The sequence below is a fragment of the Xenopus tropicalis genome, chromosome 2 (genome assembly GCF_000004195.4).
Source record: "Xenopus tropicalis strain Nigerian chromosome 2, UCB_Xtro_10.0, whole genome shotgun sequence".
Lineage (NCBI taxonomy): Eukaryota > Metazoa > Chordata > Amphibia > Anura > Pipidae > Xenopus > Xenopus tropicalis.
This window is the reverse complement of record NC_030678.2, coordinates 132,760,502-132,776,266: the sequence shown is the minus strand read 5'-3', so window position 1 is coordinate 132,776,266 and position 15,765 is coordinate 132,760,502. Positions and strand designations below refer to the sequence as shown.

The following is a 15,765-nucleotide window of genomic DNA, read 5'->3' as shown; positions in this document are numbered from 1 at the left end:
TGCCCCTTAACACGTGTTATTGTGTATTTATATTTATTGCAATGTTCATCCCCATTTGTAGTGTCACTGTATTGTAAAAATGTACAGCACTATATATACATATATCAATAGGAATAAAAGCTCCATGACAGAATGGTTTAACAGTGGCCCACAAAACAGAGCAATAGGTTTAGAAATAATCTCTGGAAGAGGTACTTCCTTTAATGACAACTATACAAGAAACTCTATGGGGCTGATTTACTAAGACACGAATTCGAATCCGAATTGGAAAAATTCCGATTGGAAAACGAACATTTTGTGACTTTTTCGTATTTTTTGTGATTTTTTCGGCGCCTTTACGACTTTTCGGAAATTGTCGCGACTTTTTCGTTACCAATACGATTTTCGCTAAAAAACGCGAGTTTTTCGTAGCCATTACGATTCGCTCGTATCTTGTTGCGACTTTTTCGTATTGAGTGCTCGTAAGCGGCGGCCGAAACTTTCAGACTTAGCATGATTTTGGAAGCCTCCCATAGGACTCAATGGCACCCTGCAGCTCCAACCTGGCCCAAGGAAAGTCACCCATAGGGCTCAATGGCACTCTGCAGCTCCAACCTGGCCCAAGGAAAGTCTCCCATAGGGCTCAATGGCACTCTGCAGCTCCAACCTGGCCCAAGGAAAGTCACCATACTGAAGCTTGAATGAATCCGAATGCTACGAAAAAATCGCAACATTTTGCGCAACTTTTGGAATGGCTACGAAAAAGGCGCGACTTTAAGCGCAAGTTTTAACGCTACGAAAAAATCGCCAGATTTTGCGCAACATTCGGATGGCAACGAAAAAGTCGCGATAATTTTCTGAAAAAATCGCCAAATACCAATCATTACGAAAAAAACGCAATCGGACGCATTCGGCCGGTTCGTGAGTAAGTAAATGGGCCCCTATGTGTGTGTCTCCATTTTACTGAAGCTTAGCTGTTACATATAACACTTATGGAAGAAGCCGGCCATGTCACACTTACTGGGCTGCCCCCAAACAAACACAAAGCAGAATCTTGAATAAAATCATAGGAAACCCCAGCAAGCATGATATAAAAATGTTAGTGTGCATTTAAATATACTGAAAACCAAGTTGAAAGTATTAATATGCTGTTCAATTGTTGCCAAAACTGGTACAATGGCATTTAAAAATGGGATTTGGGTTAAAGAAAAACATGTTTTACATGTACCAGGCAGAAATTACTGGCATGCCAAAGCAAATTCATACATTTCAGTAGGGATGCACAAAATGCAGTTTCTATATAAACTCACACGGGTGCCAACCTGGTCTCACACAGACATTTTAACTTGACAAAGTGACAAACAAGTGTCTAACAAACCTGAGGCAAAATACCAGAAAGGACAATTCTAAACCTTAAACCCTGAGAAAGGTGAGTAAAATATTCTACCCCTCCTGTATCACATTTGTGTTGTTGCACAGGGTGCCAACACATACAGAGAATCATACACAATTCAATGTGCAGAAATAATTTGGTGGATCTATGGCAGTAAGACATTCTGCTCTACAAGGCCTATGAGAATTGTTTAACATGCTCCTATTTAGGCACACACCTATACAAGTATCTTCTGGAAGAACCTCAGTTATTAAAGGTAAAAAATATGGTAACTGACCCTAGCCATGGGCTGTCTGGTTTTGTCCAGTGTATATACAAATTCATCTCTATAAAATGTGCAAGTGACAAGCACAAAACGTTAATTATTATAAATCTCTTCTTAGAAACTTGGAAGTGACTATTTACTTGCTTGCTATTAACAGTACACAGCCATGTATCACTACCGATAATGTACATTGTTCTGTACAGTGTAAAAACAAGATCTTCACCAAGGCATGCCAAATCCGGCTGATAGCCCCTCCCCCCCTACCATGATCTGTTTGTGTGCAGGCATGCTGGGAAAGGACTATTTAACTGCTCAGAAGGTTAGGGAGAAATGGGATAGAAATCATTCAGTTAAACATGTTCCTTTGCCATGACATGTAGGATGGGGGCGATTTTTTTTGCATCTACTGTTCAACTGCAATATAAGACTGTTACAATTCTCCTGGATTACGAATGTGCTGCACGTATGCTTTCAAAGGCAGAAGGAAGAGCTGTGCGTATTTGACCCCGTGTGCCATGACGTGATAAATGATTTTGATTGCAAGCAGAGAACAGCAGCCCATTTCGAGTTCAATTTTGAGTAAGTGGTCCAAGGAAGGAAGCAAGCACTGTAAAAGGTTGATGTCTTCACCCATTTTCAATTTTTTCCCTTGACTGCTATTTGAAAAGAAACAAACTGAAAGTCACATTCACACTTTGTTGCAAAACAAACTCCCCTGCCAGCAAGATTCACATTTTCCATTCATTTTCAATGAGGCTGAAAATCTCAAATGTTTTAATAAACTGGGAATAAATACAAAGTTGTTAGCGACAATTCCCATTGACTGCTATAGAAACTCACCAGGTTTTACTTGAAAGTTTTTTCTGGCAACTTTTTTTTTTCTTTAATAAAACCAGACTATTCAAGGTTTAGGAAAACCTGTGCGAGTATTTGCGTTCTTTATCAAATGGAGAAAAAACACAAACTTAATTTTTGATACATTTTCCAGGCAATTCAAGGTAGTTTGTTATAGTCAGGTGTTTGTTTACTCAAGGTATTAGAGGAATCATCTAACACCAATGCAGAAAGGTTCTACAGGGACTGTTTTGAAATTACTTAAAGCACAGATGGATGGTTCTGGAACCTGTAATATTAGGTTTTTATTAAATCTAATATTATATGAAATAACTGTATTTAAGAAATGTTGGGCTGTTATGTATTATCCCAAAAAGCTTAAGGAACCTGCCCTCTCTTTAAATTGCTTCTTGGTATTAAAAGTACGATGTTATAGTCAAGGTCTGCGCCACTTTTGTCTTTTTAGAAGTGTAGGCTAAATAATATGTGTGTTAGTATAAAGAAAGAGAGGCTGGGGAGGACATAACTGCATAGTCTGTTGCTTGACCTTGATTATTGGGAGAAACTATTTTATTACAACCAGGGGACATGCATTCCAATGGTGCCTTTCAGGTCAGAGCTGCCATGCTTTGCGTACACACGACTCCGCTCTTCCCACACCATGTTAAAGGATTAAAGAATAAGCCCACCTTGGTAATGGGTAACAAAGAAATCATAACATATACAGCATATATTCAGCCGTGCATTTATTAAAGTGATATCAAGATAAAATGATGGGTTGAGAGGTTAGTGGAATCGACAATATAAACACTAGTTGAGGGTGCATTAAAAAGGAAGAGCCTGTTCTGGTTGTTAAATAGAGCGGACATGCAGGACGCCAACTGAACCTATATAAAGTAAACAGAATATGTAGTTATCTGAGTCATATACAGGCTCATGTAAAGTTTTTTTAGTAGAGGTAAAATGGAGATAAATTTAAAAGTTAGTAGTCTTTTGTATGAGAAAAATACTGGCTACATATATAAGTCTTTGGAGACACGTATTGTGTCCCAGTTTATTTAAACAGGAGAATCTCCAATGATACTTTGTGCTCTGAGGCACAGATAGGTTATTCCCTTGTAACTGGACTGGTTTTACCTGGTAGCTGATGTATCTTTCTCGGCTGGTTGGTAATGCAGTTTCATTATATTTATTGGGAGACCTTTTATTGGTGTTTTGCCTAGGGGTTCATGAACCCTATTCATTTTTAATGGCTCCTTAGAAGCTTGTGAAAAATACATTTTGAGTTGCTCAGTCATTCCCTGATGCACAGATTCCACCTTTTGGTCCATTCCTATGCCTAAAGGTTTGACTACATATTGTTTTTAGACAATTCATTTTTTAAACTTTGCCATCTATTACACTAATGGCATTTATTTAACCTGAAATAATCCATTCTTTTGCCAAATTCTCTTATTAATTTTGGTGAGTGTGGTTACTTTGTGAGATTACTGTTAGTTGCAATGCTAATAAGGTAATTCGTTTATTGTAGAGATCGGAGTTTTCACGTTTTGTGCAACAATTGAATTTCTAATTGGGGATAAATTGATGCGTTCAATTTTGCATCACTACAGCCAAGAGAACAGAAGCCTTTTGCAGATTTCCCCATTTAGAAAATAAGGAGTAATATTGCAATAAATAATGTTTATTTGGTTAAAGAAGATGCATGTTAAGTGGCTCAGCAAATATGATACCTGCAAGCTTAGCAAACAGAAATGATGGTACTGTTCTGAAATTATGCTTGCCAAATAATGCCAGACAATGTTAAGGCCAGTAAATAACTGGCTCATTCTGTCAATCTGCAGCTTATTCATATGTGGTTAATAAATACAACAGCACCAAACAGCAGTTTTAGTAAGGAAGTCAAGCAGCACTCACAATGTATAATGGCATCAAGATTGGAAAGTTGCTAATGTTGGGCATCATCCACTCCTATTCAGTACACTTTTCTTATATCTAAGAAAGATTGGTACTGAAAGGGATAGAATGGTCCAAATAGATCCTCACGGAAGTATCCACAACCTGGAACCAGAGATGACAATGTGGTCCCGTAAGGGTGAGTGGATACAAAGGCAACCTGGCAAGTTCTGGCAGCATCCCTCTTGGGGCACACTTTCATGAGTTTTTTAGACTGTAAACTGACAGGGGACTGAACAGTGATTTTGTGAGTTCCAAGCTGGTGAGTTTGACCCTTCTGTGGACCATTAGATTAAGCTGAGCAGGATCAGTGCCTTTTTGTGGTATTCACACATCTGAGCACTGGCACATGTGCCCCACATATGTAATTTATGCCAAACTTGACGTTAGTACAAAAGCTGCAATTATATAACTTATAACTTTACAACACATTTGACACACTTTGTTAGGTATAAACTTTGTTAGGTATGGTATATACTTTTATAAATATGGCCCCTTAGAAACCCATTACCAACAACTAACTCTTCTATTACATACTCTAGTCGGATAGAGGGATCTAAACAAAACAGTGGGGAAAAATGCTGAGGGCAGTGGTAGGGCAGGCAATTTGGTTATGTGACTAAAGGCTGTATTTACAAATAACATTATTTGATATACGATTACACTTAAACATCAAAAAAGAATCTAGTAGAAAAACAGTTTTCCATTCATTGCACATGGATGTGTACTTTTCAAAACTTGAGTAGTCTTTATAAAGACTAAAATGAATGGTTATATATAGCTTTCAACTATAATTCAACAGAATGTAAGTACAGATACAATGTTGCCCAGGTTCCACTACAGAATTAACTGTTATTCGCATACATTTCTATTTTCATTTTTGCCAACATACTGTTTGTAAAAAAAAAAAAGGTTTTCATTAGTAAAACCTTTAATGGCACCATTGGCAAATACAAACTGAAAGTCGTGAGGAGCTGTGAAGTGTTAAGCAATATGAGAAGATAATACATTTGTTGCCCTCTGGTGGATCATACTTAATAATGTACAGTTAGTACTGTATAATGCAGGGAGCATCTTTTAATCATAAGTCTTGGGTCATGTCACAGCTGCAACTTTATCTCCTGCGCTATATCCTTAGTTATGATAATGGAAATTAAAGGGTTATTTACAAATGTTGGACAAGGGTGCAAAGTGCATCCATGGACTAAATTAAGTAAAGCCTGCGCTAAAAAGCACCGTATATCTGAGGGGCTGGCAGTTAGGAGCAAAGGAACCCCGTCCTTAGTAAGCAAGGTGCAGAGTACAGCAATGCCCCACATGCAAGGGCTGGCTACACAAGCACTAAAGGGAGCACTGTAAAATAACCCACCAAGTGTCAAAAGAAATAAACTCTGAACATGAGAACCAGAGGGCATTTCTGTGTCCAAAAGTATTTCCCATGTATCATGCATGCAACACTGCTCATTGACTGAGATTTCCAAAACTGAAACTAATTGTATCTTGCATGGAATTTGCCTGGCCTTGCCATGATTATACACTCTCTAACTCCACATTACACTTCCTCTTCATTAAGATCAAATGTGTTTATGGTAGCACCAAGGCAAGAGCTGTTGTAAGGTGTGTACCTGTCCCAAGTAGTGTATATTATATATACCTACCTTGGGTGCCCAGTAAACAGTTTAAATACTACAAAAAAGACCAGCACCACGAAGACTTCATGTGAAAAAACAAAACGTATATTGACACCATGAATAGCCAACGTTTTGGTCCACATTGGAACCTTTCTCAGTGTGGACCGAAATGTTACCTCAGCTATTCATGCGGTTTTAAATTTATGTTTTGTTTTTTCACATGAAGTCTTGGTGGTGCTGGTGTTTTTTCAGTACAGTACAACAACAAAAACACTATCTATAGACCCAACCTTTTGGTAACAGGGCTGGATTGATAGTTCTTGGGCTTTACAGACCGACAATGTATTATCCCCATCCCACTGTTGAGCAAAGAAATCAATGAAATCTAGCACAGCTGTATAATTCTATAGGCACATTTTTTGTATTGGAATGATGTTCCCTGTTCATTGGGCCACCAGATGCATGATTCTGTATATATACCCCCCCTCTCCCATCAGCACCAACCCTAACTGCACTCCAAGTTCATATAAATGTATTTATAATTATTATTCAGGAATCTTTTGCATTTAATTGAATATGATGGATGGTTAGGCAGCAGAGCAAACACACCACATATTTATTTTTAATACTGAGATTTTTCTGTAAATTATGCAGCACTACCAACTGGGTATGTTTTACTTGCTCTATTACAATGGCAATAGACAATAGCCAGCAATTCTTATGGTTAGAATCTCAAATGCATGAATTCCATTTGGTTACTAAATTATGGTTTGAGCCTACACCCAATATCATTCCATGCACTGCCAGTCTTTCTGTAAGTCGCAGCATATACTGTACATATTTATACAAAATTTAACTGAATTACTCTCTGGTTTGCTACACAGAAATGAAGATATCCCTTACATCTGAGGTCTTACAGAGCTGCCCCCACAAACCCCTCTGCAGTGCATGCTGCTCAGTATATGAACATCAACTCGCTATTGAACTCTGCGGGAGGGAACATTACAGCGAGCTTGAAGTCGGACTATGTTGCATGTGGCATTTGTCCACCAACAGAAAAGAGCAGCTTTCCTTTCAGATTCTAGGTCCCCTGGCAAGAGAATGGATGAGGAGAAAAGCTTCCACTGTATTTAAACAAATACAAGATATGATTATAGAACATTCTGAATTGCCATTAACACCTATGCACCCTGACTCCTTATGTCAATATGGGGATCATTGGCTCTGTATTCCTGTCGCAGCTGCCAACTAAGTCAGTGTGGACTCCTATGCAGAACCTTTTTAGCAGAGGGATTTAATGTTATTTATCTTTCTATGGAAGGAATTCCAAATTTTACTTCTAAGATGTAAAAAAAACAAAAAAAACACACACCTATAAAAGAACAAAAAACATGAGTTTAAAAATAAACTGTACATCTTATCAGAAACAAATTCTACAACTACATATATTTACAAGTGAACACATATCAGTGGATTGCATTTTTTGAACACATTATTATTATTTGTTAAAAATACATATAAAAATACCAAAACAAGACAGAAAGCACCTAGTGATGCAAAGGGGTTCTTGCTGTGTTTATGCACTGAATGTAAGCACCCAGTTTAGAAACTGCACAACACATAATAAGATCCAATCTGTATATAAATAGGTGAGCTAGAGCTACAACATGATATACAAACAGGCAGATCAACTGCATGGCATCAGTTCTTAGTAGATAGAAGATACAATAGTAAAGTAGTGCACTTGTAGCTGTGTGATAAGATACCCCACAAAACGTGTGCTGATCATTAACGCTACATGCATATCATACTTATTAGCATATAAATATTGCACAATGCAGTCACCTGCTTTGCCAGAAAACAGGGAATATCTAGTAAGTGACAGGGAACACTCATCCATATAACTCTATAGGTGGCCATACACATATCAAAAACGATCTTTCCTGCAACCATTCGCCCACTCCACTACCAAGAGCTGAATTGTCAGATATGCAGGTAGAAAGTATAGAATTCTACCCCTTATCTGACGATTCAGCCTTAACCTTCTGCCAATGTTCAGGCGCCGATCAAAATTTTCCACCCTGGCCGACAACCGATATCCAAGGCTTTTGCCGATATTGGTTGTCTCATGAACCCACCATACAGACACTGAATATTGTACGAATCCTCGGTGAGTGTAAGGGCACGTTATTACTCTCTCAGATGTACACAGATTCTAAACTACCTCAGTGCAGTCTTGCCAAATTAATGCCGAATGATTACAGCTTGAAGTTTAGCATGGTACGAAAAAAAAATGGTTAGATGCAGAAAGCTGGTGATTGTTAATGCAGGATGGAAGACTTGAGTGTGGTTTTGGGGAAATGAGAAGATATTAGCCCATCTACATGGCTCCATTAAAGTTCTTGCAGAATCCACTGTGAAACCAATGCACAGCAACCTCTGCCCATGAGAATGTAGCCAAAAATGGAAATACCCATTGATCACAAATTTCAATGAATGGTGAGAAATGTCCATCTAAAAAAAAAAAAAAATGTTGCCGCTTAATTTCTTTCTATAATCAGGGGTCTTCCTGTAAGCCTCACAGTTTGCGAATGATATACACACAGGCCTATCCATACACCGCTTAGCAAGGATTTACATTTTGTATGATTTTGATATTTTGTTTTAAGACATACAGTTAATTTGACTTATTGCAGTTAATATGGAGAGTGTCAGCTTGTGGAATAAACAAGCTTGGGGGTGTAAATGTAATCAGATCTGAAACATTTGGGATTCATGCCCATGAGACTAATTGCACCTAAAATACTGCCACCTTTACGCAAATGAATACGTTCCCTGGGGGCTTCTTAGTAATTATATGGCAAAGGTGGTTCCTAACTTTTCTGTGGATATGAAAATAAATGCAATGTTTTAAAGGGCCAGTGACAAAATGATAAAAAAGGACATTCATGTACAGTTCAGTAACCTCAATCCAATCCGGTTGCTGAGTTGCCAAGTTCCTTTTGTGTTGCTGGGTGTTGCAATACTCTGTAATTGCACGTGTGTTTGAAACCAATGAGTTCTACTAAAAAAAGTTAGTACTTCATTAATATAACAGTACAAAGCTTTCTAGAAATAAAGTAGAAGTTTTGGAAATGTACTATTATATAGTATGTATCAATAGCCAGAAAACATTCCACTTTATGTGTATTTGTTACTGGCCTTTTAATCTTATTTGCCCACCAAAGAGCTAGCTAAACATAATAGGTAATGTATTTGTTATATGATATTTCAACAGTCGTTAAAAAATCCCAACAACTGGCCAGGATGTAGCCTTTCCTCCCCATAGATGGTAACCGCTCTGCCTCCCTATTAGCAATTAAGACTAAGGAAATGTAAAACATCCACAATAAAGACTAACCATAAGGCATTAGGAAGTGTAACAGAGCAGGTTTGTGAGGTAACCACCTTTGGGGAAAAAACACATTTTGGAGAAGCACTGATCCCAACCACGTTATTAAATGTTACTAGCTATAATAATAATAATAAATATGTATACATTTCACTCATCACTTTCTAACTATACATGGCACATCAGTTACATGGTCACACCCACAGATCCCTTGCCACAGAACATATTCATGCAAAAATGTACAAACACATAATAGAAAAGTGCCTTAAAGCAACAGAGCCACTTCAGTAGTAATAAATTAACCTTATTAAAATTGATACAAAAGTTGTTCAAGTGTTCTTTTGTTTCTGTTGTTTTGTATTAGTATAGGATATGTCATGCAACTGAAATACAATTTTGCAGGCACTCCATGCAATAAAGACTGCATTGTTTTGTACAAAGCTTTTTGTTTTTCAGTCAGTCACACTCCTTGGCCACTGAGTGAATGGTACCTGAGGCAACATAAATCAAGACCATATTGGTAAAGCCTTGATTTTATCTGTATTTTCACCTTCACTCTGGTTAGGCTACAAAGGCCTGATACTAGCTGGAATCCTTCCGCCAAGCAATGATATGTTGTCAGGCTGGGCTTAAGACATTCGTGCTATTTCAATACCTATCTTAGCTTTCTGCTAAGTCACATACCATCAGAAATGTTTCAAGTTAAGCAGATCCAGACCTACTCAAACCATTCTGTAAAGGTTTTTGTTTCAGCCTAAACACTGCAAATGCTTCAGATAAGCTTACAAACATCAGCCTTCTCACCATCCAGCTGCATATCAGTGCTTACATATAACAGTAAACAAAAGGACAGCAACGTGCCCCCAACAGCATTGGTATTTGGCAAAGCCTCGAGCTTTGCAGGGATTTCACCAGAGCTTTTACATGTCCGATAAAGAGGAGTTTTTGCTGAGCTCTTTAATTCCCTGTAGAATTCGCTTCATATGACCCACTTTCAATATCCCCAGATCCTGTAAGAAAGAGAGAAGGATTATTATACAGAATGACACACAGAAATGGTATATTAGTTTGAAAAAGCACATCGGTAATGGTATAAAAAAATTCATTTGGAAGGCAAATCAGCTGGCTACTACTCTTACAGCGGATGTATGTCAACAAAACATTGGGAATGATATAGTGTCAGAATATGGAGAATATAACCAGAGGCAGAATACTATTAGCAAACTGGGCAGTGTTATGGGCTTGTGTTTAAAAATCTGTGCCAACTTTACATGCACACTAAAGGTAACAAACATAGTGGGGGTCACTGCAGCTGGTGAAGAAAAGCTAATCACTAATTGGTTGCTATGAGTTACTGCCCAGGTGCAATTTTGCTCAGTGTCTATGAATTACTTTTACCCTAAGGCTGATGGCAGACGTGGCGTAGGGCTGATATTTTCGGCAAGCGGTAAAACGCTTGGTGAAAATACAGCCCTACGCCTGCTACTTGTGCCTGCACCCAAATGAATGAGATCCACTCGGGTGCAGGCACATGTAGCCCATACACGCAAAAAAAATGCGAGACTTTGCATTCTGTCGCGTTTTTTCGCTTATATCGGCTACATGTGCCTGCACCCGAGCGTATCTCATTCATTCGGGTGCAGGCACACGTTTTTCCGCTTGCCGAAAATATCAGCCCTACATCAAGTCTGCCATCAGCCTAAACGCTGCATGGCTGTTCACCTGACACTATCTATTATGCAAAGGTAGTGGGGGTTATACTGGCTTAACATGTTTGGTGCCAAAATTATCCAGCTCACCAAACAGCATCTTATCTACCCTAAAGAAGATTACAGGACTACAGTGTTTAGGGCTGTATACTTAGAAAAAAAAAAAAAATCATGGCGCCTAAAGGAGATCTGTCACCCGAGGTTAATTCTTCACTATCAAGGGTGAAATATCTCCTGAAAAACCTTCCATAGACCTTCCATAGCATAACATTAATGGGCTTATTTATCAATTTTTGAGCTTGTGAATTGGAGTTTGTTTTCCTAAATCGAATAAAGTCCCATATGGAATGCTCGCTTATTTATTAATGTGGCAAACTCCCTTGGATAAATTTTTTTTTAGAGTTTACAAACATTCAAAATATGGCTTGACTTTGCCTAGGACAATTCCCATTGACTCATACTGTTGTACCACAGCTGCTGTATACTGCAACTCTGGTCAGAATCAAAACAACAACTGAAATACAAACAGAAGGATTAGAACTTAGCCAGTCTGTACTATAACTGGACAACTGTCCTCAAAGTTTGAGAAGAATCAAACTGAATCACAACGTGAAGTCCTTAATGTACATGAACAAGGTTTAACTTACATAGTTACAAAGCTACATAGTTAAGCTGGCTCTCATTTATGGTAGTAATGCAGGTAAGTGTTCAGTTAGCCAAGGGGTCTACACTTTGCCAAATTTTTGGGGACATCCTCTGCTTAGGTATGTCAGGTGGTATAGGGGGACTGAGCTGTTAATTAGGTCAATCCATTGTCTTTTTTGGCGGGGTTGTTCTGATTACCATTTAAGCGTTATTAATCTCTTAGCTTGTATAAAGAGAAAGCACAATAGCGTTCTTTCAGCTGTGGAGGGAGTTGTGTCCTCCACTTGATTCAGTAACAGTAAAGTTAGGTCTAGGGGTATTATGAGTGCCAATAAGCGGCTGATTTCTATCGTTATTTTGGACCAGAACCTTTTAATTGGGGTACATTCCCATATCATGTGTATATAGTCAGCTGGGGATTGCAAGCATTTTGGGCAAGTGTCAGGTATATTTGGGTTGATTCAGTGGAGTCTGCGGGGGGTTAGATAGGCTCTATGCAAAAATCTAAATTGGATCATCTTGTCTTTGGAGCTGATTAGGGTTGTATTGTAGGTTTCTAGAATCTTTGTCCACAAAATGTCAGGTGGGGGTTATCTTTCTTCCATTTGTCATAAAGATTGGGGAGTACGGGGTTGCCCAGTTCGTTAAGTAATGAATAGAATTGGGATACTGGTTTGAATAGGTTTGGTTCAAAGACCATTTCCTCAATTCTTCTAGGGGTAATATGTATTTTGTTTTTTCCCAAATTGGGCTTGCAGAGCATGGCGTAGTTGAAGGAATCTGAAGTACATTTTATTAGGTATACTGAATTTTCCATTTAGGGCATCAAAGGTGGGTATTTCTCTTTGTTCTATTACCTCTGCTAAAAATTGCAGCAAGCAGGCACGTGCCATTTTGTGGGCACCGTTATTAAGGCAAGCCTTGCATCCTGCCATAATCTTATTTCTGTGCCAGTATGGGGGGACCGGATATCAATGTCCACACACAGGTTACAAAATTAGATGGTGAGGAGGGAGGATGAATGTGAGGAGGGCAGCAATATCTAAGAAGTTATGAATTGAAAGTGACTCTTCCCCACCTCAATGCCTAAGACATAGAGGCGGGGCAGACAATATATGATTGACAGCTGGGATTTTTAAATGCTTTTATAATGGGTATGGATGTGTCAATAAAAAAAAAATTAGTTTGGGTTTCATGTTTATTTGAAAAGGGCTCTTCAAGCAGACTACATTTTTACCCCCCTGCACAGAAACAACATGGCTGCTGATTGAGCATGATTATAGGTTACAGAACACCTCTATAAGTTTGTTGAATTAAAAGAATTTGGCAGCTCCATGTCCATGTGTGCTTACCAACAGTAAGGGGGGGAATTGGAGAGAAATAGGCTAGTCTGTGTCTCTGGCTCCTATACATAACAAAGGTGGCACAAGAATGGTGAATTTTTTTAGTCTTGAGGAAGTTCAAGTTTTGGATGTATGTGCAAGGCTAAATGTATTTATTTTGTTAAAAAACAATAGCAGGATTGCAATAAGTGATGGCTATGAATGAGAGGGGTAGCAAGATATATTGTTAACCACAAATTGCTTTGGTTAAGCTTTTAAAGTGCCATTTTTGTTTGATAGCCCCTTAACAAAATAGTGCTGGGAGTCTGTGGTCTCTGTGGTAAGAAGGGGCCCGTGAGAAAGATGCTTTAGAGGAGCAGGGAGTGAGATACAAAACCACTTCCCACTCCTACAACGTGGCTCTGCAGTCAGGCAGGGGGTAGTCCCTGTAGCATTATTACTTTATATTCTTAGTTCTTCCCATATAACTTAACAGGGAGGGTATTATTGCTATAAAGAATGGGTCCCAATATTATAAACAACACTTCCCCATTAAATAAATTATAATGCCTTTAGCATTGTTGCACACTCCATTGCCCGGTCGGGTGGTCGCGGGTGGAGTCAGAGTGAGCCAAATGCATTTACAATCTTAAGCAAACTGCTGCAATATATAGAGTTTTGATCATTGCTAGGTTATCATTACCTAGATCTTTATGTTTTGGTATATTTTCGTTTTATGGTCACCTATCATCATAATATTTGTTCCAACATTATATAAAAGGTGACCTCCTAAAAGGCCTATTAGCACAGGAAGTAGACACTCATCCGCCATTAACAGCCAGACTACCTTCTCAAATGAGTTGCAACATACAGGAACGATACATACAGGCAAACACATCTGCCAGAGTGAAGTGTTTGTATTATGTGATATTATTGGTGATTTCATAATTTCATTTGCCATGTGATTTTATGAAAGATTCCACCAAAAAGTAAAAGCCCAATATTCTTCCTGGAACAAAAAAAAGGCTTAAAATCCATGTGTTAAAGTACCCAAAGTTGTTTTTGAAGTCAAAGCTTCCCTATGTTATTGAAAATGTTAAAAGAGACCCTGTCACCAACCTGGGCAATGGATTCTGAGGGGAAAAATACATAATCATGGTAAAACAATCAAAGGATTCAGAGAAGTAGGCTGCTGAAGTCACTGATATATCCTGAGTTTTCCTCAAGTTCACACTTTGTCACCACCATAATGTGATTGATGGCCTCACTGACCAGTGGAGAACCTTGGGTGTAAAGGGGTGCAGCCATGTCAGGAAAAAGTTGGTAGTTTGGTGACAGGGTCTCTTTAAGCAGTAAAGCGGTATTAGACACCCTATGTCAGGCAATTTACGTTAGATGCACAGCCTTTTGCAATGCATGATTTGTGAGAGCCAAGGGAATTTTAGACCAGAATTCTTTACAAACAATAAGTACAGGATATAAATTAGTATTTAGTATTTCCAACGCTTTCATTCCCAGAAATTTACCTTTTACAAGGAACATTACTCCACTACAAGTTAGTCTTTGTTCTTTTTAGTATTGTACATTCAGAACACTACATATTTCTGTACTGGGATTTCTGTATGTTGAGCAGAGCAGCACAACATAGTTCTGCTTGCTGTACACACAAACTTATTATCTGAAGACATATATTGTTTCAAATTTTCCTTAGTCGAACCATTTATAAAGCGACATTTGCAGGATACTAAAGCTGAGAAAAAAAAAAAGATATATCCTACAGAATACAGCGCAGAAATACATACAGTTTTGGACTGGCCCTCTGAGGTACTGGGAAAAAACACTGTGGGCCCAGTTCTTGAGCCCAAACACCCTTGACTCAACCCAGCAGCTACGATCTTTCTTTTGAGCATGTGAGGTGCTGCTATATAAGAGATTGCAGCTCCCCTATATCATACCTCCCAACATTTATATAATGTAAAGAGGGACAAAAAGAAATGGCGCGCTACCTAAAGTCAGAATCTCTAGGGTTACCGTAAATTAATACAGGAAATACATAGAAAGTGCCTAGACAATTAGGGTCACTGTCACCGTAGGTTCCCAAAGAGAGATGTTGGGCTGAAGCCTGTCCAGTAGTATAAAATTGCTAATATCTCAGAAACTGCTAAAAAAATAGGAAATGAATGTAGTTTGCAAAAGTGCTCAGAGGGGCACCCTGAATTAGTTTACGTCAGTTCAATCCTTGTTTGTAGAATTTCCACTCTGCTGTTTGGTAACTATAACCCCTCACCTCACGTCTGTGCACTTTAAAAAATAAAATTGTAACAGCATATTATATACACATATATATGTACATATATAACAATTTTAATTGACATGTTAAATATCTTAATTCTCTAGATATCACAAACAAATGTAAGAAAATTAAACATATAAGCAGCAACCTTCCACACTGATCCCATTTCTCAGTATGATGTATTAGAATTTTTGTTGTATATATATGAAAGACACAGGATTTGTATGAATTAGCTGAAGGCTGGTTAACCGTTTAATGGTATCAAAAGCTGTGTCCCTATTGGAACTATTGCTGATATTGTAGGCTGCAATTGCAGTATAACACACAAGGAGTGCAGGCCACAGAAG

At 38.4% G+C, this 15,765-nt stretch overlaps 1 protein-coding gene across 4 annotated transcripts in view; it reads right to left on the bottom strand.

Moving 5' to 3' along the window:
- Positions 1 to 907: 907 nt before the first annotated feature.
- dgkh (diacylglycerol kinase, eta) overlaps positions 908 to 15,765 on the bottom strand; it is a 144,155-nt gene continuing 129,297 nt past the window's right edge. For all 4 annotated transcript variants that reach the window (XM_004911834.4, XM_012957746.3, XM_012957745.3 and 1 more), the window contains one exon: positions 908 to 10,459. In XM_004911834.4, coding sequence (XP_004911891.1) covers positions 10,370 to 10,459 — 90 coding nt within the window. In that variant the 3' untranslated portion in view covers positions 908 to 10,369. The remainder of the gene's footprint in view (positions 10,460 to 15,765) is intronic.